The sequence below is a fragment of the Tauraco erythrolophus genome, chromosome 17 (assembly GCF_009769465.1).
Source record: "Tauraco erythrolophus isolate bTauEry1 chromosome 17, bTauEry1.pri, whole genome shotgun sequence".
NCBI lineage: Eukaryota > Metazoa > Chordata > Aves > Musophagiformes > Musophagidae > Tauraco > Tauraco erythrolophus.
Genome location: NC_141481.1, coordinates 18,247,377 through 18,271,345, shown reverse-complemented (window position 1 = coordinate 18,271,345; position 23,969 = coordinate 18,247,377). Strand labels below are relative to the sequence as shown.

The window sequence follows — 23,969 nt, the reverse complement described above, 5'->3', positions numbered from 1 at the left end:
CAATGACGGAGTATTTGTCTTCGGAGACATGCTGCTCCTTTTGCTAGAAAACACAGTTGAAGATATTTCAGTATAAATCACAAGTACCAGCAGCAACAGGAGCACCCTTTAGAGGTCCTATTTAAGCAATCCCATGGGGAGTCACGCTGTCCCAGCAAGACCGAAGCTCCCTCGGAATCGAACACACCCCATTTCCCTCCGGCGTTGCCTTCACCGCATAAGAAGGGCAAGTTGCTACTTCAGACTGTCTCTTCTGGACTAGAATTCTAGCCCGAAGATGTCAATCAGTAGCTTTCACAATGAATTAACTGGTGAGGAAGAGAGTGTCTGCAGCTTCCACTGCTGTTACCTGCCCAAGCTGAAGACAACAGGGAATGCTTCAACTTCTGTGTTACTGCCAGTGAGAACGTACAACCCCGGCGCAAGCAAGGCAGCCTGCACCTCCAGGAGATGCCCCTGCTGCACACGCAGCTTCTCTGGATGCTGTGCTAACGCTTACCATCAGGGAGGCCTCTAGGCACCAAAACTGAGCTCCTCCTGCTCACTTTCAACTCACCGAAAGTAACCAGTTCCTTTACAATGAGCTCACTCTCACATCTAAGAACAACCCCTATCAGCCAGTTGAGCAGTTTATGGCAATAAATATTTGGCCCTTGACTGCCAGAGCACAGGGACTACCTCCTCCAACAAAGCCAGCTCCAGGATAAGCAGCACCTGCAGCAATAAAGCCGTTAGTCAACAAAGCCATCAGCGGGGAAAACGGCAGACAAGTCAGGAAACGGCACGAGCCCCGTTAAGGACTGGGATTCCCAGTTCTTCTCCTTCCGTTGTGCCCAGGTGAACCGAACAGTCTTCTCTCTGTTGGGGGATGAAACAGAGCCAAGACCAGCCACAAAAAGACCATTTACGGCACTCCAGAGCTCTGTCCAAAGCCAGTTACTGGGTGTGATTCCTGAACTGTAACGAGAATGGCCTGTGCCAGGGCAAAAGCCCGCAGGGTGTGGATACGGCTGGGCCCGACCATCTTAAAGGTCTTTTCCAACCTAAACGATTCTACGACCTGAGCATGCAGCTGCGCGGGGGGCAGGCGGCGACTTGGCCCTCCCCAACCCTACAACGAACACAAACGGACAGGGCTGTTTTGGGAGGCAGAGGAGCGACCAGGATGGCCTGGGCAGAGCAGGGAGAACCTGGATAAGCAACAGAAGTGGTTGGAAGCAGTGACGAGCCCAAGCTTTTCTCATGACTCACTGTGCAGGCAAGCTGTTTCACCAAGCAAGCAAAGGAGACAAACCCTACACCTCACGCAAGCAAGAGGCACATTTTCAGGTGTCCTTTCTTCAGATGAATAGGTACAAAACCACCCAAAGATCGAACTGAGAACCACTGGCATGGTGAGAGCTCCGGCAGTGCATCTGTGACCTCCCCAGCAACTGCTTCTTTGGCCGCCACAGCCCTCCAGTCCAGGTGACCCACTGGGACAGCCCAGCTCCCTCCTGGACCTTCCTCCGCCTTGTCACAGCCCTCGAGTGAACTCGGCATCCCAGCCCTTTCACCAACATCCCTCGTTGTCCTCCAGCTCATCTTGGGAGGTCTCAGGCTCCCTTCACATGAGCTCTGCAAACCTCCTGCCCACCTTAGCAGGTACCACAGCCAGCGGGGTCATCATCAACAACAGGTCTTGCTCCAGACCGTCAGGCTGGGCTCTCACGCACTCGCTCCACATCAGGTGAGTGTGAACCCCTGAGAATTAGCAGTGCTTCTTGGTCCTGCACCTCATCCCCAAGAGCTGCTCGAGGAGGCGGTGAGTCCTCATTCTTCCCCCTCCCTCACCCGAAGCTTTGAATCAAGATGCGCTTCTCCAGCCAGAAGCTTGAATTACTCCCCAGTCATTCTGCCCGTACAGAAGAGCCCACGAATAGTTCCTAATGCATCTGAACACCTCCTACACACATCGCAGCTCGCACTCTGCGTCACAACAGCTCTGCCGCATTGTCACGGGACACGTTCTCTCTCCTTCGTTCACCCGCCGTTGTTGGGCTGATCCGAGACAGCAGCGAGGAACACAGCCCGGGTGACCGGAGCGAAAGCAGCGGAGAACTCACCGTGTGGCTGCCCAGCCTGTCGAGCTTCAGAGAGGAAGGGCCTGAGTCAGCCAAGGGTTTGCGTGTTTCATTGACGTGTTTACACGTTTTATTGACGTGTTTACGCAGGGTTTACATATTTTATGCTCAGTTTGTGCTAGACAGTGTAGGACACTCTGAAAAATCTGCATTTGTACATGTGCACACACACACACGTTTCTCAACCAGCAGAAATAAAAGAGGGAATGTTGCTCCCTCCTGGCTCCAGGATCCAAAAGACAAGCAGACCAGCAGCAGCTCCGTGCTAACCTTAAGGCAACTTCTATCATCACATCTCCAGGCAGGAAGGCCCCGGAGCCAACAAACAGTTTACCCCCCCAGCCCACAAACACCAGCTGACTCCAGAAACTACAACTATTTATAATTTTTGATGTATTCATGTTTTTTGTCTCCTTACCACTAAAGCACAACAACAAATCACCACCAATCAATTCAGAAGTTATTTTTGGATTTGTGTCATGCTTGGTCTTATCATCCTTAATTAACAGCCCGTTCTGTGCCAGGTAGAGACAAGGCTCTCATCAAACGCAAGCTGCAGCATCTCCAGGCCGTTTGTCTCTTGCAGAGCCCTGGCCTGGTCAGCAGGGGAAAGGCTCCTGGTAATTCTGGATAAAAAACCCACAACTATCAACACACAAAAGCTATTGAGAAAGTATCTGCAGAGTTAACAGGGTAAAGTGACACTCAGAACGAGGCCAAAAACCAAATTCCTAAGACCAAGAGATGAGGAAGGAATGGCTCTTGCCCCAGTTGAGCGCTGTGATGTGCTGGGGCTAATCGGGTCTTTTTACATCGAGTTAGTCTAACGCTGAGCTCTATCCCAGTCCACATACCTTCCCGTCCCCATCGCTGCCCCACCTGCACCGTAAGAGATGGCAGATACCCACGTTTAGTCTCCGGCTTCCTGTTCTCTGTGAATCCTGAGTGATCCCAATCCTGTCCGTGCGACCACAGAGCGGCCCTGCACACGAGCAACACGCCATAGAGAGGAGAAAGACCCTGGGTCTCAGGGGCTCCTTCCAATCCAGGCACCAGGACGCTTCGGTGATTCCTGCACCCAACCAGCCCCCCCAGGAAACACAGCCTGTCCTGGGAAAAGGACCGCAGCGAGCGTTTCGCCAAGCCGAACGTCAGTTCGAAATTTAGGGCGGGAAATGGAGCACAAAGCAGGACGCTGCTCAAAACAGAGAGGAGAAGTTAGGTCAGCAGAAGTTGCCACAACAGGCTGATGGCTGCGCAGTCACGAGCCTGAGGAGGCTCCTGTGAAGGAGAGCGCCAGCAATACGACGCTTCCAGGTCAGACCTGGGCTCTCTAGCTGGGCACCAAATCCCGCACGGACCGAGGAAGAAGAGTCCCTCACGGATCTGCTCACACCAACACATCTGGAAAACTCTGTACCAGCTTCAGCATTGTGCAAGCCAAGAGAAAACACTGCCGGCTTTGCCAGGCCGAAGAGAAGGGATGGCCGTCCCCGCAGCCAGGGATCTCCACCCGCATCCAAGTGAAAGGACATCACCTCCTGCTCCTCCCTCTTCGTTTCCACCCCAAACAGCTTCTGCTCATGTTTTTTCCCCCCTGAGGGACCTGAATGACAGGCTAAGGAATAAAACTCTGGCTCTGCTGGAGCAACGCCGGCACACGGCTTCTGTCTCGGGCGCGGATGCTAACAAGTCACCGGGGATTTCCGTGGGGGAAGAACTGAATTGCCCGCACAGTGTAGCGGCACTCGATGGCACAATAAATCTAACCACCCGACCCTGATAGCGACCCTATTTGTCACACCATTTCCTCCGTCACGTTTTCTCTTCACAGCCCACAGGGAGACCACAGACCGCACGGACAACCTACAAATCTGGCCATTAGGAGCCGGATGGCAGATAAGGAAACACTGGGCACAGCAGGAAGCTTCTCACCACGCCGGGGTTAACGACAGCTCACGAGCGTTTCCAGACCCGTGCACCACGGCCTCGGCCAGACAGCACATCCCGTAGTCGAGACCCCAGTTTGGATTTTCTTTGCTCTCAATCCTGCCGCTTCTTCGGTGAAATCTTGAGAATTTCCCTTGGGAAATGCTCCTTTCCCAGCACCCAGCTGGCCCGAACATGCTGTCACACCCTGTGTGAGCCAGCGGATGAACCTGGACATGCCACACGCTCTATAGGGAACAAACCTGACCACACCATACGGCCTGGCTGTGCTATAGGGGCCAGCGGATGAACCTGGACGTGCCACACGCTCTATAGGGAATGAACCTGACGGCGCCATACGGCCTGGCCGCGCTATAGGGGCCAGCGGACGAGCCTGGGCACGCCATACACCCTGCATAAGCCCACACGATCTCGCTTCCCGCGGCGAGGGCTGGGCGCTCCCAGCCGCCGTTCACCGGGACGGGGCCGCTCCCGGCGCTGACAGCACGCACCGCGGCAGCTCATCGCCCGCCGCGCGCCTCCGGCGAACGGAACGCGGCCGCGGGCACACGCGGGGCCGACCCCGCCGTCCCGAAGGACGAGCGCAGCCCCGGGGGAGGGGGGGGGGGGGGCGAAGGAGCGCGGCGGGCCAGGGCCGGGCCGCGGCAGACCGGCCGCCCCCTCACGCCGCCCGCCCCCCGCACACCCGCCGGGGGCTCCGCTGAAGGCGGGGCCGCCCCAGCTCACCTGCGGGCGCCCGCGGCGCGGCCCCGGCCCCGGGGCGCAGCAGAGCCGCGAGGCACCGCCCCCGCCGCGCCGCCGCCGCCGCCGCCGCCATGCCGCGCGCAGCCCTCACGCGGCGCCGCTCTCCCGCCGGCGCCCGGCGATGGCGTCACGGCGCGGGGATGGGGGTGGGGGGGGGGGGCGGGGGCGCGCAGGCGCGCCGCGCTCCGCCGGTACCGCGGCCCCGGCGCTCAGCGGGGCCCGGCTCACGCCTCCGGGCCCGGCAGCCTCGTGGCGCGGCCCCGGCGCCTCCCGCCCCGTTCCGCGCTTCTCCTCCTGCCGGCGGCACCGGCACAGCCGCCGCTCGGTGCGCGCTGGTCGGCCGCGGTGTGAAAGGCCCCGCGCGGGTTTCGTGCTGCGGGACGAGGCGCTGTGCCCGAGCTCCCCCGGGAGAACCGGCTCCCTTGGCCCTCCCGTGCCGGGTCGGTCCTTGCCCCGGGTGGGCACCAGCAAGCGGGTCCGAGCCTGTGCCGGGGCCCGTCTGCCGCGGGGCATCGGGGCTGACGTTCATCTCGCGACAGAGGTCGTCGCTTTGGACGCCAAGCTCTGGACACCACTTCCGAACCTTTCCTGTTTCGATGGTTAAAATCCCTTCCATGTTTCTTTCTTCCCATCCTTTCCATGTTCCCTGAGGACTTGCTGGCACTGGGAAGCCAGGCGCAGGGTGTAAAACCAGTGACCTCTCCCTGCGCGCACACCCGGAGGATCCCTCGCGGTTGCTGACCCATGTTTGCCGCAGGGAGCCCGTTTCACGGGAGAGGTTGTGGCAGAACCTCAGGTATGAGAGCCAGCAGAGCTCGGCACACCGCGTCTCTCTTGGCTTCCCCAGGGAGCCGGCTGAGGAAAGGCTGGGAGCAGCCCTTGGGAAGTCTGTGTGCCACACCTCGGGTGGGCTCCCCTGCTCAACTTCGGGCAAATTGCTTAATGTCTCATTTTCCTGTTCCTCGGAAATTCCTCATCTCCTGGGGCTGCTCTGAGCTCAGATCATTGAGACCTGAAGGGCTGAGGTGTTGGAGAAAGGCTTTGGACGGGGTGGGGGTGAGAGAGGAAATGAACTGCTTCACCGAGAGCCGAGTTTGGAACGTGCGTGAGCCCGGCCTCGATGAACGCCGCAGCTAAAAATAAGCGATTGAGCAGGTCTCACTGCAGCGAGCGTAACCACTTCCAGACAGGGGAGACAAGGGCCTTCAGGAGGGAACCGTGACCACCCAACAGAGCGGCTTTGTAATTCCCAGGCTCAGGGGTGCTTGCTGGAAAAGCTATGTGTACAACTCAGTCGTTCTGGCAACTTATCGTTGGGACTACGCTCCTGCAGGGAAGGTTTGGGGATTGCAGGGCATCCGGGACAGATCACCCGCTCTGTTGGGGCTCACTGAGTATCCAGTGGTTGGCACCAACTGTCTTCAATTGCTGCCCCAGGAGCGCATTGAGGGTGGCGGAGATGACCCCGTTCCCCATTTTGAGTTTCCAGCCGTGGAGAGGAAGCGCAGGGAAGGACAGATGGCCCCTGCACAGCAACCTGTGTGCTCAGCTCCCAGCAGCGGCATCAAGAAAACCACGGGCTGCAGTTTTCTTTGGAAGGAGCACCTGGCGCACACCCAGACCACCTCGTGAACCATTAACTGCTTTCACTTACTGCTGAGCCATCGCCGACTTGAAGGAACTTCACACTGTGGACACATACCGCTTCTGGCTCAGACACAGTGACCGACGGGGTGACCATCCCCGGCTTTCAGCACCTGCTGCACCCCTGGCCGGGGGGCTCCTCGTCCCCAGCCCACTGCTGCGGTCAGACCTTCGCCTCTTCGCTCTAAGGCATCTGGGTAGAAAACCAGAGCAGGAAGCGCTTCCACAAGTGCGGAGGGCAGATCTCCGGCCCGGTGGGACAGTGATGAGCAGCCAAGGTGGTGAACCTCAGCTGGTCAATCTGCAGGAAGAAGAGAGATGCTCACAGCCTGCTGCAGGAGCAGTGTCGGTAGCAGTCAGGGTAGGCAGCAGCAGAGCGCGGTGGGCAGCCAAGGAAAAGAAGAGCAGGGAACCACGTTCTTCCAGCTCCATGTTCGGAGTTAAGCACCTTCTTCTCCTTCAGAATTCATTAAGGGGGAAGGTCGTAGCCACCCCCTCCAGGGACAAGGATCCCGCACCAGCTTCCAGTGCGCTCTTGCCTTATAAATTCTCGTGTTTCTAGGATGCTGTTCCTTATCACCAGTACCTCCCTCATCAAAACACAGGCAAGGATCTGAAAAATCAGATGCCCGTCCAGTCTTCAGCTGTACTGAATTTCCCATCAACAACAGAGAGCGGAGCGAAGCCCCCCTGAGCGTGGGGGCTGCACGCCGAGCCCAGCCCCTCCTCCTGTTCCACTTTAGCTTTGCACTTCCCTTCTCTCCTGGTAAAACACCTGCCCTCATCTGAAACAACTGCTGCATCCAGCTGGGATTATCAGCTCTAAATCCATCCCTTGCTCTGGGCTCTCGGCAGACTTCAGCTTGCACTTAAAAACATTCCGGTCTTTGCTTCCCAAATCCAGAAGCGGTGCCAAGGTTTTTAAAATGGACACACTACTTAAAGGTATTGGCGAGACCGAGTGCCCTTATCGTGCCCTTGGGTGTCGGGCTTCCCTGCTCCTAGCGGGCACCAGCCAAGTGGAACCATCCTTCAATCCAAGCAGTTTTACCAGCTTTTATTAGAAACACCAGCACATTTCAAGTTTCCTCTTTTTGATCACAAATATAGTATTTTTCCTCTTTTTAAGTACACAGCATGAGACACAGCATCAGGGCTTTCCATCTTTTTTTTTTTTAACAGCAATTTCTTTTGGACAAGCTTTGGGTTAGTGTTCACTGACCTCACCCCAGCCCCAAATTTTGACATCTTGAATCGCTGAAGACAATTGCGTGGGCAGATGAATCCAATGGTGGTGGAAAACATACAATAGTTAAAAGTTTGCAAGAAAAGTTTCAGCGGAGGCCCTCTACAGATAAAAAGAACGAAGCAGCGCTGCAGCGCGCTCCCGTTTTCACAGTACGGGGATAAAAGTCGAGATAAATCCTTCGCTCTTCTCCCCGTCTCCTCCCCCAACACCGTTCCAATAAAAACATTAAGGCTGGAGGGAAGCACTCAACGTGAAAAGCCGCGGGTGCCCGGTGCTCCGCAGGAGCAGCAGCAGCTCCGGGCGGGATACCTCGCTGGGTTTGCTGCAAATCCCACTGCTGCCAGTCGCACGTAATCGAGAAGCCTCGAGGTCTGACCGATGGTGGGTTTAGCTCACACCTACGCTGGGAACGTTCTCCCTGGACTTTTTAAACTCCAAGGAAGTGACTGATTGGGGGGGAGGAGGGGCAAGTATCCCAGGAACATGAGGGCATGGTGACAGGATATTAAAGGGAACATGTACATGATTTGTTATTTTTTATTCCACAGAAAACCCTCAAATCTAGACTCAGAGTTAACAGCAGAAAAATAGTGTTAAAGTCAATAGGTTCATATTTTAACTGTAGACTAAATAAATTAGCCTAGAATTAACTCAATACTCTCTCTTCTCCTTTCATTGGTGATCCTTCTCTAAATTAATGCAGTTTTTAAAAAGCAACGGCTATCAATAATTTATTCCAGTTAACCCTTACGGATGAACGCCTGCAAAATATTCCATGTCCGGGAACCATTCCCCTCTCCTCTCCCTCCCCGAAAAGGAAACAGTCGCTAAAGGGTGGTGTAGAACAGAGGTGCTACCTGCAATACCCCACGCATCGTGCCTCTCCTGGCCGTGCCTCCGGCTGCTCCGTGTAACGAGTGAATTTCATAGCCATGTCTTACAAAGAACATGATCCAAAAATATATAAATAAATAAAAACCTTAAACATTCTTACATGGATTTTAAAGAACAGAATACATGTTAAAAACTTCAGTAATTTATATCAATTTTAAGCAATACTTTATATACAATGGAAAAAAGACATGCATAGTCCAAATACAATGTTGAAAACAGCATTTTCATAACAAAAAAACCCAAACACTAAGTGTTAATACCATGTACATGAATTTAAGAAGGACCACCCTTTTTGTCTGTTGCACACAGTTTATTTAACAATATGATATTATAAGTAAGAAATGAGTTTGTTTTTGTGTTGTTTTTTTTTTACCATTCTATACAGTAATTGAATCTTCTTGGATTTTCTTATTTATAGTAATTATAGCGCTTGCATGATTTACACTAGAATTGCTTTTCCTCATTTCAAGTTTCACACAGAAGAAAGAAAGAAAAGAATGCTTCTTCTCTATTCAAATCAGCACGGGCTAAGAGTGATCATCCCTATTTTCATCTAAAACCAGTTTTATCAGAGAAACAAAGCAACAATTTCTACATCTGCAAGACAAAAGGGTTTTGGCGTTGGCCAATGTGTGGTTTTGTGTGCAAGAGTCAATTCCTATCTTCCCAGGGGTAATACTTCAAATGCCTGCAGAGTTCACTATAGAAAAAAAAAAAAAAAAATCTTCCCGCCAACGTGTCAAAGTTACCGGGATATATTATAATGTTGCATTATTTCAGGAAACAGTTTCTGAATATTATTTTTTTTCTTCTTTTAAACGCAAATGTTTAAAGTCTTGAAAATACAAATAAAAAATATGAATATAATGAACTTGTTTTCCCCGTTAAAAAAAAGGTATGAGTCAACAGCAACGAAAAAATAAAAACCAAAAAAACCCACAAAAGAGACCAGATATTTTAACCGCCTGGCTTTAACAAAAAAATATATTCTTTGTATCGTGTTTTTTTTTTTTTCTTTTCTTTTTTTTTTTTTTTTTAAACAGCAATTCGTTCTTCCCTGTGTAGGAAGCAGCAGTTCCATCTAGGATTCAAAACAGCCCAGATGTCTGAATTTTCAGTACAAAATGTCCAGGAACACAGAAGGGAAAAAAGAAAAAAAAAAAAAAGTGATGCTCCCATAATGCTACAAACCCTCCACAAATTTTTCTAATGTGTCCCCGGTGGTGTCACCGACCAGAGACAATTCGTTAGACAACGCACTCCTGTTGGGGGTGTTTAGTTGTGGAAGCATTGCACTCTGTTCTGGGTTGCCCAAGTGTCCCTGATCCATGGAGTTAGCCATAGTAACTGCGAGTCCCGGGTGGGGGGAACCAGTCTGGGGAGAGACGTGGTGCGGTGACGGTTGGGGCTGTATCCTGGGTGACGGGCTGGAATGTGGCGGCTGGGACTGGGGACGGGGAGACTGAACGGGTGCTGGGGACCGCACCTGGTTGCTGAGGGAGGTGGCGATCTGCTGGCCAGGGAGATGAGACGCCTGCGCTTGTCCTGAGAGCATGTGCTGCTGTGGGCTCATGGGGTTAGGCTGGCCGGGGGACCCTATCTGCTGTTTCATCTGCTGCTGTTGCAGGATCCGCTGCTGCAGCGCTTGCTGGATGTTGGGAGCGCCGTCCGCCCCCATGCCGGGCTGGCCCATCTGGTTCAGCTGCCCCATCTGAGCCATCTGTCCCATGGAACCCCCCTGTATCGAGATGTGCTGCTGCATCCGCTGCTGCTGCATGGCTTGAGGGTAACCTCCTGGTCCTTGGGGCTGCTGGAACTGGTTATGCCCGGCCATCCCTCCTGCCATGCCGGCCCCTCCTTGCTGCTGCTGCTGCTGCTGCTGCTGCTGCAGTAGTTGCCGCCTCAGTATTTCGCGGTACTGCGGGCTCATGTTTGCCATGCTTGGGCTGTGGCCGGGGTTCATGATGTTTATCGCTTGTCCCTGGGGATTCATAGCTCCTATCCCTTGCTGCTGGGGAGGAACGCTCGGTCTCTGCACTCCTGCTTGCATCGCGTTCATGTTCTGCAATCCTGCTTGAGCGTGCATGCCCGGCTGTTGCATGCCGGTCTGCGGCTGCTGCATCCCAGGCTGGGGCTGTATGCCTGCTTGCGGCTGCATCCCAGGCTGGTTAGCCACGTATTTGGCTGTTCTTTGCTTTATGAAAGCTGCCATAAGCTGAGGGTTGGATTTAAGGATATTAAGAACCTGCTGTTGCTGCTGCGGAGAGCTCGGTGATTTCAAGGTCCTCAGTAAGTCCTGAAGTGCATTGGGGGTGATGCTCCGCGGCGGCTGCTGCACGCCCGGCATCCTTGGCCCGGCCACCGCTTGCGGCGTCGCCATCGGCATGACCGGTCTCGCCATTCCCGGCTGCATCGGCTGCTGCTGCGGCATCGGAGGCGACTGCCATTGCCCAGGCTGCATGTTGGACATCACTGGACCACTTACAGGGTTGGGCCGGGGTACATTCATGCTGACTTGCTGCATCTGGTTCACTGAACCCACCGTCGGGTTTACTAGTCCCGGGCGACCAGGAGGCAAACCATTGTTGATGTTGTTGACCCTGTAGAGCTGCTGCTGCTGCTGGGCAGCTTCTCTCTCGATCTGCCGAGCTGCTTCCACCGCAGCCGGCGGAGGCTGAGCCGGAGGTGGAGGTGCGGAAACCGGGTTTGCAGGTTTTCCTGTTGAAACAGTAGTGGGGGGCTGAGTTCTCGACACACTGGGAAAACCAGCCGGTGACATACTTACAGGGGAAGGCTGGGGCTGGGGAGGAGGCTGCGGTGTTTGCGGTGTACTTGGCTGCTGTGTAGGGGTACCAGGTGTTGCTGAGGTAGGAGAAGGCAAACTTTGCTGAGGCACGTTTCGGGTGTTCATGGTAGCCATCCTTCTGCGCATGAGCTGAGCCTGCTGCAGGCGGTGCTGGATCTGCTGCTGTCGAAGCTTGTGTTTGATATTGAGACAGAATGGCACGGGGCATTTGTTCTCTTGGCAGTGTTTGGCGTGGTAGCAGCAAAGAGCTATGAGCTGTTTGCACACCGGACAGCCACCGTTGGTCTTGCGCTTGCAGCCCTTGGTGTGCTGGACAACCCGTTTCATCTTCTGGCAGGATGGCAACGAGCAGTTTGCGTTGCGGCACTGACAGGCATGGACAAGGGACTGAATGCAGCGCTGGATGCTCAGCCGTCGCGACTCCTGGGGGCTCTTTGACTGTTGCTCTCCTTGGCTGTTGCTCTCGTCATCCAGACCCAGGCCCCACTTAACCATCTTGTGGTCATGGCTCTTAGTGTTGTAGCAGTTAATGCAGAGGTCGTAGTCCTGAAAATAAAGAAAAGGAATTTGAGTTTGGTTGTCTACAGAGCACTAATTAAACCAGTAAAAGCAGAAGAGTAAGAGTGGTGCAAGGTGAGCAACGTGAGTCTGGTGTGGAAGCACACTTTGGGTTTTGGTGGGTAACAATGCAAACAGGGGCCGCAATTATGTCTTCATTTTGTTACATTAAAAAGTCTTGCAGTTGGGTTTGGCATTTTTTTTTTCCCTTTCCATGATAGAAACCGTTTACTTTCCTCATATGTCTACTGGGGTACCTACACAAAGAGGGCCAGAACCTCTCACCGTCAGCGCTTCAAAACCAGGGCTTGGCTCTCCGTTTAACTTTTGTTAGTGTAATTACTGACTAATAAGCAGTACCTTTTTAGTCCCTAAAATGACTCTCAAATCAAGTGCAAGTTTCATGCCAGGACAGAATACTGATCTGAAAACCTGCTAGAACACCCACACTTGCAGTGTCCTGTCCCTTTTTGTCAGAGGAAGGGCACTCCCTTATACAGAAGTACGCAGAAGAAACCTAAAGGCCATACCTCCTTCCACCACTTCATTGCTCTAGTGTGTATGATCCACTTCCTGCAGTCTTGCCTCAAGAAGCCCTGTTCAATGCTTTCCACAGAGGGATTAATTAAGACTCTTCCACCACAGACCTGGCAATAACTTGCAGTGTGAAAACCAGGCTGCACTTATTCAAATTTTTTTTGGTTCAGCTACAGGCAGAGGTCATCACAAGCCCTGTAGAGGCTACCTTCTCCCCAAGTCCACCTGTACAACTCCATGCATAATTGCTCTCTAACAGAGTTCAGTGGAAGTGATCTATGCTGTAAAACGACCAGTCATTAAAAGCACTGAGCCGGGTTAGGAAGCAATTATTTGGGCTGATCTGAAGGGCAGGCAACCTCTAACGCTGGGCCGAAGAGAAAATGATGAAGAGCTGCGGCAGCCTCCTCGCCCAGCTTTGCGGCAGCCTGGACACACGCCCTGCTCCGCTCCTTGCAACACGAAGCACCACGTACAGAGCGGAATGAAAACTACTTTGCAGAAAGGTACACTAACTTCTCTCGTGGATGTCCACTTAATGTGGATGAGCTATGCCCTGCAGACTCAGACCAGCCTGATGCAGTCACACTCTACCACCCAGTCCTAAAGATCTTTTAATATTAAAAACTTGTCTATGCAGAGGAGCCATAGTGGAATAAATGATGCAGCTGTAGCCATTCCAGAGAACTGGTGTTTTCCATGCTGAGAAAGGCACTTCTTCTAGAAGAAAAGGTGTGCCGCTGTGGTTGTCACCTTCCCTTAAGGCTTAGCAGCCCTTTTATCGGGACAGGCTTAATTTGGAGGAACTTTGGGCAAGAGAGAGCAGCAGTCTCTGGTGATATACACCTACCTCACAGACAGTGCAATGCCACCTTGTTTCCACATGATGTTTGCACTCATTGCACGTGTAGACGAAGCGATCCTGCCCTTGAGTATGTAGTTCTACCAGCATGCAGAGCGTGGACCACTTGGATCGGCGTAGTGAGGAGAACTCCCAGTGCTTATCTCTGGCTAAGGTGAGGAAGGCATCTCGCCCGTCCATCAAATCACAGCTAAGTAATGGATCAGGGTCCACAATGGGATGCAGAGTGTTAATTACAGGCCCGGCATGTAAATGAATCACAAAAAAGACCTGCAGATAAATGGGGGGGAAATAAAAATAAAATCAATGAGGTTGGATAATCTTGCAGGAAAAAGCTCATGTTCTGTCCCAGTAATGGTGTGCTACGAATGTTACCTAATTAACTTAGTTTAGGCTAATCTCTTCCAATACGTCGTTACACAACAGAAAAAGTTCTAGCGCCATGGCAAGCTCCACTCCTCCGTATTTTCCAGTTCTGACTATCATCATGCCTGGGATTTACAGGAATACAATCTCTTTACGCAGTGTATTTTGACAGTACCTCTTTATGCTTCTCCATAGTGGCATAAAGCTTCTGAGACAAATCATTGGACACGTTTGGCATGCTGGGTTTCTTCTTGTTAGCTCTGCTGATGCTACTCTTATTCTTGTTGGTTTTCTTGTTGTTCTTTTTCTTGGCGTTTTTGCTGTCGCTCTGGCTTCCCTGCAACGAACGCATCGGAAAGACGTTACGCTTTACAGAGCTCTCTCCCATTGACTGTAGGTGAAAGTGAAACACTTCTGCTGTCAATGACAGAGCTTTGTTCCAATGCCTGCACATCAGCCATCCTGTGTTAAATATATTCTATCTTCCAGGAAAAAAATCAAAAGCCAAACTGGCAGTCAAACAAATTCAAACGTTGTTCAAAAATAGTTTTAAAGTATGCATATACATTGAATAATTTGTATCTTACACGTATTTTTTGCCTTCTCAAACACTGTACTTCAGCTTCCACTGCTTCCTTTACAAGATCTTAAAGATATTTGATGATAAAATGAGTTACAAATAAAATGGACTTAAAAAAATTCCAGAAATGCAGTATTTTGCTTTGTTTCCATCTAGGGTTTCACATACTTGCTTGAGCTTTGATCTAATGGTTTGTGATTGTTTTCATTGAACAAATTTAGGGCTAATAAATAAACAAGAACATGCAGGATTTGAAACTTGAAATTAACAAATGCATCATTCTGCATCCTGAAGGCTTACTGCTGCATATGCAACTCCAAAAAAATCCCCAAAACCTTCACTTATGTCTAAGTTACAACAACACAGACCACAGTGACCATATACTGCATACTAGAGGAAAGTAAAGAGAGTAAAAAATAGCAGATGATGCTATTTAGATGACCTATGAAAACAGAAATAACTTTTAGACTTCTCACGTCCTTGAAAAATAAAAACTCAAGCCCTCAGCAGGGAGATGGCCACTCAGTAAAAATCCCCTCTCTAACTGCTAGAACGTTGGTTATTGTAATATTAAAAATAAGTTAATGAAATATCCTGATATATTATATACACACACACGAGAAAGTTTAATGCACACTATGTACAAGCAAACACAGAGTTTATCTGCAAGCACATTCGTTCAAAGAAAACAAAAATACTCCAACTGAAGAAAGCAATTCTATATATAGACTGTTGCCATCGTTCCATTCCATTAATTAGGCTTAGATAGGATTTTCCTGTCCAATCCTGGCTTTTCTGTAACTAATTTTATTGACTTTTTGACCAAACCTGTTTGGAAATTAAAATGATACTATTTCATGGGAAACCAGACAGAGCTCCAAGTGATTTGAATGTAATTCAGAAATGAGCTATTGTATGTTCCCATCTTGACTTGTTTCCCCCAAATTTTCTACCCCCCTGATGGAATTAGGGCACGTCCTCCTTTGCTCTACATTCTAGAGCATCAACATAGATTTTAAGATTTAAACATGAAAAGGAAAAACTGATTGAAACTCAGCTGACAGTATGATTCCAAGTTTTCTTTCTACTTCACCTTTAACAAGTTTGTATTTGGTCAATTGTACGAAGCTGTTCCAAAACGTTTTAAGAAGTTGTCAGATTGTTTTTGTAGCATTTAGATAGCATTTAACAGATTCAGCCAGGTTTGCCAGAGATGCTGATGCCATGGTTACTCAGCGAGCCTTGGCCCTTCCGAACCTTTTTCAAGAACTTTTGAATATTTACCACCTCATTAGACTCTCGTCTAACTAGTACTCTCAGCACATCTTGACTTTCAAGCAGCTCTCTCTGTATACACAAAGTTTAGAATTAAGAATTTAAGAAGAGACGGATGCATTCTGTACCATCTCAATACAACGCAAATTGCAAAGATTCATCAAGCACTTCTACACGTGGAGATCTCCATTGCTGGGCAGAACTTCCTCCATAAAGTGACACAACTTTAGGTGTCTGCACTGGTAAAGTTCTCGTGCTTTTCATTTTGCTCCTTTTTTCTGAGCCAAGTGGCAAAGCCCACCCCCACCAGCATTTTTGGATGACACGCTCAGCAACTCGGATGCTGATTTTGTTCCCATGCTACCCTGACCAACATCAATGGCATAAGGTGGGAACGCAGGGATGTTAACAGCCAGGGCTGCATCTTCTCTGTTCTGGGCTTTTTAAAACACCCTTTTTCCTCTCCGAGATGTGGAGGTTTACACCCTGGCATCCTCGCTGGAAGGGCATGCTATGATTTATTGAAAATGACACTGTTGGCAAAAGAGGACTGCAACTTAAAATTCCAAGCCTTGTCCCTCAGGAACTTTCATGCTGCTATGTTTGTTGAAATATTTCAATATTAAAAGTTACATTCAGAAGGAACAAGGTGAAAACTATTAACTTTACGGTTCCATAAAAAACAAAGCAACAAACTATATCAGCTTTGAAGGAGCTGCTAAGGTTTAATAGAAGGAATCTTCTGACATAGTGAAATTGATGGATTAAGGTCTATCACTTCACATCAATCACACAGAATATATACTGCATGCAAATTGTCACGACATCTAAGCTGAATGCAGTCTCTCCTCAGTTAAAGTCATTGTTCCACCTCAATTTGTTAGACTTGAGATTTCCTTACTGTATTTATTTTCAAAACATCTTGCTGCAAAACACAAGTAAAAGGGACAGTATAAAAGTGCTGAAACCATCTGGATATAGATACAATCAAGACAGAAAAAAAAATGAATAATAAAATTCTGGCCAGAACCCTGAGAAAGCAGATTTTTCTTTTTTCCCCCCAATATGCACAAATAGAGAACACTGAAGAAGCCCCACCATCGAGATCAACGTTTCACACCAATGCAAAGCTTGCAATAAATACTTTACAATTTCAGCCCCCTACTGTTGCCAACGACCACAAATACCTTTGCTTGGATAACAGCAAAATTTAATTCAGCTTTGAAAAACACATAAATACTGGAGGTGTGAAGGTGTGAAGCAGAAGCTCAGTGATGCAATCCACAAGGAGCTTAACGCAGTTCTCCGAGAGCAGAGATGCTGAACTGGCACAACTGACTTCTGATTCCGTTACAAAAAAAACCAATAACAAGTCATCAAAGAAGAAACCCAGCAACGTAGTTAAAGGGAACCCTGATTTAACATCTGATGAAAACGACCTTCTTTTCTAGTTTACTGGATGAGAACTCTCTAATTTATTAAAGTGTTAATTGCCAGCTTTGTGGGCCAGAAGCAAATATAGCATGTGAAGTTAACTCACCTCTGTTGTTTCACTAGCTGCAGTGCTTTCTTCCTTTTTCCTTTCCTCTTCCTCCTGCTCCAACTCCTTAATGCTTTCTTCCAGCACGTTGGGCCAGAAATCACCTTCAAAGTAAGGCAGCTCCTTGGCACTGGTCAGCCTGTCCTCGGTTGCTTGTTTGAAGATGTCCTGTCAAGCGTATCACACAGGATCACGAATCAATAAGTGAAGACCACTTTAAGGACAGAGGGGAGAACCAGAGACACGATCCAGTGCTACACTGAACAGCTGTGCCACCCCTGGCAGGCCGCCTTTTCTGGGTGCAGCTCCAAAACGGGCCTGGCAATACTGATAACAGCCCACTCCCTGTTTCATCTTAGGCAGACAGCTGCTGAGGCTCTCCTGAACCTCCGTCGCGCGATCGGTTCACGCTCCTGACATGATGGGAGAGACTAAGATACCTCTGGAAAACACAACAACCCTCTCCCTGGTAACTACACTTATTAGAAGTGAAGACTACACCACGTAGCTTTTGCTACACTGCTCCTGGACAAGAGCAGGAGCTGTTCTAGCAACAGCAAGTGCCTCTCGTCCAGCCCTTTCCCTTCCAAATTTGAAAGCGCGTTAAGCACTTCGATGCACGTGCCTGGGCCGTGCATCCTATGTGCAATAAGCCTGATAATTCCAGGGAAAATCACTGAATGCACCAGCCAACTGTTACACCCAGGAATATCAGTGTCTGGTTGTGGTGGGGGAACAGCACACAGTCTGTGTCCTTCGCTGACTGCTGGCTGAAGCTCTGTGGACCACCCGGCCAGAACGACTGGGGACCACTGAGAAGAGCAGGTGTTCTGAAAAGGAACAGGGATTTCACACAGCTGTGCTGGAGGTGGCTTTTTAAGTGCATTGTGTTTAACAAGCACATACAAGATGAGTCGATTTTCTTCCCCAGATTCACTTCAAGACCACCTTATGAGGAGACACACAGGTTTTCCAGCTCTTGGATACACCCTATCAGACAACAAGGCTTGTTATATGCTGTTCTATTGCACACACCTAGCAATCAAAACATCAATTTTTTTCCAGCACTGTTACTACCATTAAGAAATTCTTGTAAGTTTTAGCATGTAAGGAGTGGGAAATGCTACCTTTGCCATCTTTACCTTATTTCCTTGGGTACATGTGTGATATTCTCCAGTTACGAAAAGAATCCTTTGTATATTCAAGCGAAGAAGCTGTTTTATAAGCAGTTTTTTTTGATTTCACACTAGTGAGGTCCAGTATTTCACCTGATCCTCCACAACCACCAGAAGCAAACATCATCTACAAACCTTAACAAGCTACATACTTCCTTGCCTAGGAGATTGCAGCGAAAGACAAGTACGTGGAGGCAGGCTCTTGCACACTCCTCTTAATGTAGAAACCAAACCTAAGGAATTTTCAGTCTGAAAGGCAGAACCTCCAGGAAATCTAAGAAAACGAAGATACTAGCTGAGAAGAAAAACCCTTGTACAACACTATCACAGTTTTGTGTCTTATGAAACAACATTAGCTACCTTCAATTGAAAAGCTCATAAAAATTAATTCAGGAAGTAAACAGTGGCCAACCTTGTAGTCATGAATGATTCTCTCAGCAAATGCCTTGTCCAGCATCTTCTTATACCATTCTTGCAGACGTTTGGGTTTGGGTATTTTCTGATCAGGTGGATGGCAATGAAAAATATAGTCATCTCCTTCACTTGGGGGACAGGCCCAGATGTGTCCTGTCACATACCTGTGTTTCACACACAAGAAAAAGAAAAATCTGAACCATTTTGACTACCATCTTAAAATTAATTCAGAGAAACTGGGATATAAATTCAGACCTCTGGCTTTTTTATTCCCCTCCCCCTTCCTTCTTTTCTTTTTTCTTTGTAATGAAGATGCTGAGGCAGTAGCCTCTGTTTAGACAAGGGATGAGAAAAAGATCCAGGATATAATAATGAAGCTTAAACATCAAGTGAACCTCCAATAAAAAGAATGATATGCTGTAAGGTTTAAGAATCCAAATAACAGAAAAACCACCTTAGTGATAAAATCCAAACGTGTCTCTCTACTGCAGAAGAGGCATGTGTTCCACATATCTCGGAGAGGGCAGCAGGAAAGAGACACAGAGAGACTACCCAAAGTGAAAAGCTACTTGGCATCCTGGATTTAAAAAAAACCAAAACCACAAAACGCTAAGAAAAAGAGATCTGTTTCTTTAGAGAGATCTCACTTACCCAAGTTTCTTCACGTATTCCAAATATCCAATGAGGATTTCATGATAAACTGCAGTTCGGAGACAACGGGGGCGGAAGAAATGAATGCTATCTAGATACGATATGTACACACGCCTAGAGTAACGAGAGGAGAATGACAGAAAATCAGGTACGGCTGAACGCCTGCTTTGTCTTCCGAGAGCTGACTTTGATACACATACAGCCATACTGAACAAAGAAAAATTAATGATGATGTTACTTTAACACCCATTTAAGCGCCTTAACATGGTATCAACAGTTCTCAAAAGCAAAAGATGGGCAGCGTCTTTTTCTAGACATCAAGAGGCAAAATTAAATAGAGAATACCAAAAATTGTAACATTTTTGTTGTGGTATTTGTCTCCCCTTTTGCAAGTCATCTGCAGTCATACAGTAGGACTTGAGAGAAGCCACAGAATTGAAACATATCTCTCAATCTTCTGTGTCTGAGAGTAACTGCTCAGTGAATGTAGCAAGATGTTCCCTGTGCATGCACCACCAAGCACGGAAATGAAAGAGCACCTTGTATTTGGAGGGGGGCAATCCGAGCCATACTCCTGGACATGCATGCCAAAGAAGCACACATCTACTCCGTCTATCTCCTCAAACGCAAACAGAGCTTTGGTACGGTAAGGGAAAGATTCTGACATCTCACCAGAATCCACGAATCTGAAAGAAAGAGTAGCAGGAATAGGGGAAAAAACAACAAAACACCAATTATTAAGGCAGTGTCCTACCAGAATGAGGAAATTCTTTTCAACCTGATTTGTAGCTCATCAGAAACATTTATGCAGAAGTTTAACCAAGTCAGATCAGAGCTGCGTTAGCACAGGGAGTCCTGTCACTACAAACCTCACAGAAGGACAGTTTCCATGTAATTAACATACGACTGAACAGGCATCGTCAGAAACCACAAGCTTTTAAACATGCTGCCCAGCAGAAAGTCCGATGCGTTACGATGAAGTGATGTCACGTAAACACTGTCTTTATGAATTAAAGCCAAAATACTTCACAGAATAAACCTTTTAAGCTTTTCATTTATGACAAAGTGAATTAAAAATAACTTCTGAAAGCTAAAGCATTTACAAAAACACAGCAAAATGAAGGAACGGTAAGGAGCAGAATCTCACTAACTGTTCCAAACTAAATGATGAATTCTGCAATGCAAACCAAAATGTGGTCAGCCTCTCTCTCAAGGTTTAGCAATACAAAGTCATACCATCACAACCAAAACCAGAATGTCCCCGCTAACCCCCCAACCAGTCAAAATACAACTGTCACCTCCTCTGAGTTATTTACTGCATACTGCTTTTTTACTCTTCACCATCTTATCATGCTCAAGTTTCAGAAACATGCAAAGGCGTTAAGGTGCAAATTGGCACAGTAACCCAACATTTATGCAGGGAGACTTCAAAATAAAAATAAAAATAAAAATCAAGATCGCATTTATTGTAATTAATAGAACTAACCTGGATTTCATTCCTGGTTTAACTTCTACCGTCTTATCTGAACTTGCTACTACTCTGACAAAGACCTCTCCAGCTTCAGGATGATTCTGTCGCCGCAAAAATTTGTTTACTCTGTCTTCCAAATGGTTTCCTAAACGCGTAGTCTGTAGCCCTAGAAATGAAGGAGGAGAACATGACAACAGAAATGTTAATACCGGAGAAATCACCGTTAAGTTCAGGGTGTTACCATGCTTGTAAGGTCTTTCAGCTTGCTTCTCTCTATAGAAGCAGGCTTTTTTCCTCTTTGTTTTAACTCCATAGGAAAATTTTGATTTTTTTTTTTAAATTTATGCAGCCAAAAATCAAAAAAGCAAAACAATCCATGTTTTTACTCAAGCCTTAAGTGTTCATACCCTATCGTGGAAGCCGTAACCACTGCAGTGAGAAAATTACTTAGTAAGTGAACTAACAATGAAGGCTTTACGTAGCATTTTTAAATTTGCAGGCTTATTTTATGAACACTGCAAATGTTTTCTCCTAACAAAAACACTATCTGGCTGTTTGACAGAGATTACATCACTTTATAGATCTGGCTCAATGCCACACCTTTTCAAGCAAAGCAGAGCAAATAACAGAAATGAAAAGCCTTTTGACTTCAATGGAGATTTCATTGCTTTTTCTTCTCTTTTCTTTTCAAGAGAGCTTTTAGATTGAACAGTTACAGTAATCTGCACATAAAGCTTAAATAGTTCTTGCACAGCGATAGAGGTCTTTAAAAGTTCAAGTCCACATATTGTCCAGATCCCCTCTCTTGCTCTTTGCACTTAGAATGAGCTTTTGTGGGGATAGCTGGGTTTGTAGTATGACAGGCTGTGACGGTTTTCAAATAAATCCACAACAAATCACAGAAATTAAGATTAAGATTTTGGTTTAAATTGAGAAAACAGAAGTAGCACGCTGTTTTGACTTGAAGATTTATGACTATTTCTCTCATCCTGCTCTACTTATTTTACCAACTAGTATTTCTACTTCGTTTTTATGGTCAACCTGCTATCTTTTCCAAAGTGATGGCACAATCCACAGATGTTCCTTTTAGTAAAAGGTATTGAGTTTTCAGCTCTCCATTGCTTCATTTTTCAGTTATTTGGCTACTGACATGAGGCTGTTGGTTCTTCTTCCTGACTACTGTGCCTGCACACAGAATGCTGCAGTGATATATCTATGCTAAAAATTATTTTAGGTTCCAATACTGGGAAAAAAAAAGCTGCATATACTCAAATGAAGACCTCACTTTCTAAAGGATTTATATATTTAAAATGTTATTTTACAATCAGTTTATAAAAATCGCCAAACACGGCAATCTTATTTTACATCTTTTAGTCTGTCTCCTTGTCCAGTGAGATTCTGTGGTTACAACCAGGACAACACAGTCTAAATATCATTTACCTGGCAGCCAACAACTAAATTTAAAGCCAGGTTAAAGTAAAACCACACTATGCTCTTTACCAATTCCAATACATTGGCCTTTCCCAGTGTTTCCCAGCCCAATACAACATATTGGGCTTTCCATGTATAATAGAAAGGGGTTTATTTTTAAAGGAAATTCAAAGAATTTTAAGGAAAATTCACAAATACTTTCTGAAGAAATGGTTTCGTTTCGTTGACTTCTCCAAAGACAAACAGAAAAAAGAAACGGCTCCATTTCAGCTAATGAGTTGCTACATTTTTAGAAAGCCATTTTAGTTAACTCTACTGTCTTCTTGTGTTTTCATTTTATCATCTTCCCAATGCTAAGCAACCAAAGGATGTCTGCTTCCTTCCTTATGCTGCGATGCATTAGGACTTGAAAAACAAACAAAAAAGAGATCAGATAAGAAGATAAAAGAATCGGCAGCACTAAGATCACACGCACCGTAAGGAAAGGATCTAAAAGTCGCTTATTTTGATACATTAGAATGTGCAAATTCTTTTAGAAAGCAACCGGATTTTGGTTCTTGGACTCCTCTAACCCACGTACTTCCAATAAAAGCTCAGGTCTCAATGAAAATTGCAGTGCCAACTTGAAAAAAGGCATCCAAACCAGTAACAACATAGAAGGCTTTCAGGCTGCCTGAGTGCAGAGTTGCAGCAGCAATGGCCAGACATTTGTTACTGGATGAATAATCGGACAGATAGGAAGAAAGTCAGACTTCTGGCTTACTGTGATTTTTTGCAGGAAGCTACTCTGGGTGACTTATTTGTCAGGATCTCTTTTGTCTTTGAATGTCTCTGCATTAGCTACTGGTTAAGTAATATTTGTAGATTTTCTTAGTAAGAAAAATACTTTGAAAGTCAGGAATTTCACAGCATAATGCAGCTGTACACTGATTTATCGGTTGCATTTGGCGTGCTATCAGTCAGCTTTATGCAACTTACTTGTGGTGTGGTTAAGATAACTGATTTTACTTAATATACATTAGGAACATGAGTGTTACCCTAACAGCTGAGCGATAGCTTGCAGCTGAGGGATGTGCTGTCTTGATTGTTAGCAGTTGTGCCAGCACACCTGAGAGCACAGAAATATTGATGGCAATTCAGTAAGTAAAGGTTTTTATGAGGAGGGAGGGGGAGAGGAGAGGAAACACGTTAATGTTTCAAACTTTCACTGCTCATGTTTGTTTCTAGGTCAGTAGTGAACCAAGGTTTTAAGGCTTTCCTTCCCTGGGCTTGTGTTTTCACTAGAGCACTGTTAAAGAAAACTGATCTCAAGAGCTGAGCCCACCAGTGGATTACAGCTGACAGCAGGACTCAAATCATCATGGGGAAAAAGAAAACAAGACAGCCCAAACAGCAGGGAAAGGAGAAGGAAAAGGACATCAAAGAAAAGGAAAAAAGCACCATTATTTCCCTGTGCAGATGCCCACAGAACAGAATGGTTACCTCAAACTTAAAGCAATGTCACAGAATAACTGCAGACATCCAAGGAATCACATACTTATTTAAGTCAATTTACATCAATATATGCTGTAAAGTCAGCATATAAAAGACATCTATTTAAAATGGTTACCTAAAACTTATTTTTATTTAATCATTTTATGAATGTTCTCTTACAATCTTAATCTGTCTCTAATGAGACTAATTTTAATCTTTTTAACAA

General features: G+C 47.2%; 1 protein-coding gene across 8 annotated transcripts in view; it reads right to left on the bottom strand.

Moving 5' to 3' along the window:
* Nucleotides 1–9,603: 9,603 nt before the first annotated feature.
* The window catches only part of CREBBP (CREB binding lysine acetyltransferase), a 95,275-nt gene continuing 80,909 nt past the window's right edge, over nucleotides 9,604–23,969 (bottom strand). For all 8 annotated transcript variants that reach the window (XM_086622460.1, XM_086622461.1, XM_086622464.1 and 5 more), the window contains 8 exons: nucleotides 20,855–21,005; nucleotides 19,908–20,054; nucleotides 19,369–19,482; nucleotides 18,716–18,881; nucleotides 17,129–17,296; nucleotides 13,909–14,070; nucleotides 13,356–13,637; nucleotides 9,604–11,956 (listed from right to left, as the gene is read on the bottom strand). In XM_086622460.1, the coding sequence (XP_086478586.1) occupies nucleotides 9,788–11,956; nucleotides 13,356–13,637; nucleotides 13,909–14,070; nucleotides 17,129–17,296; nucleotides 18,716–18,881; nucleotides 19,369–19,482; nucleotides 19,908–20,054; nucleotides 20,855–21,005 (3,359 nt within the window). In that variant the 3' untranslated portion in view covers nucleotides 9,604–9,787. The remainder of the gene's footprint in view (nucleotides 11,957–13,355; nucleotides 13,638–13,908; nucleotides 14,071–17,128; nucleotides 17,297–18,715; nucleotides 18,882–19,368; nucleotides 19,483–19,907; nucleotides 20,055–20,854; nucleotides 21,006–23,969) is intronic.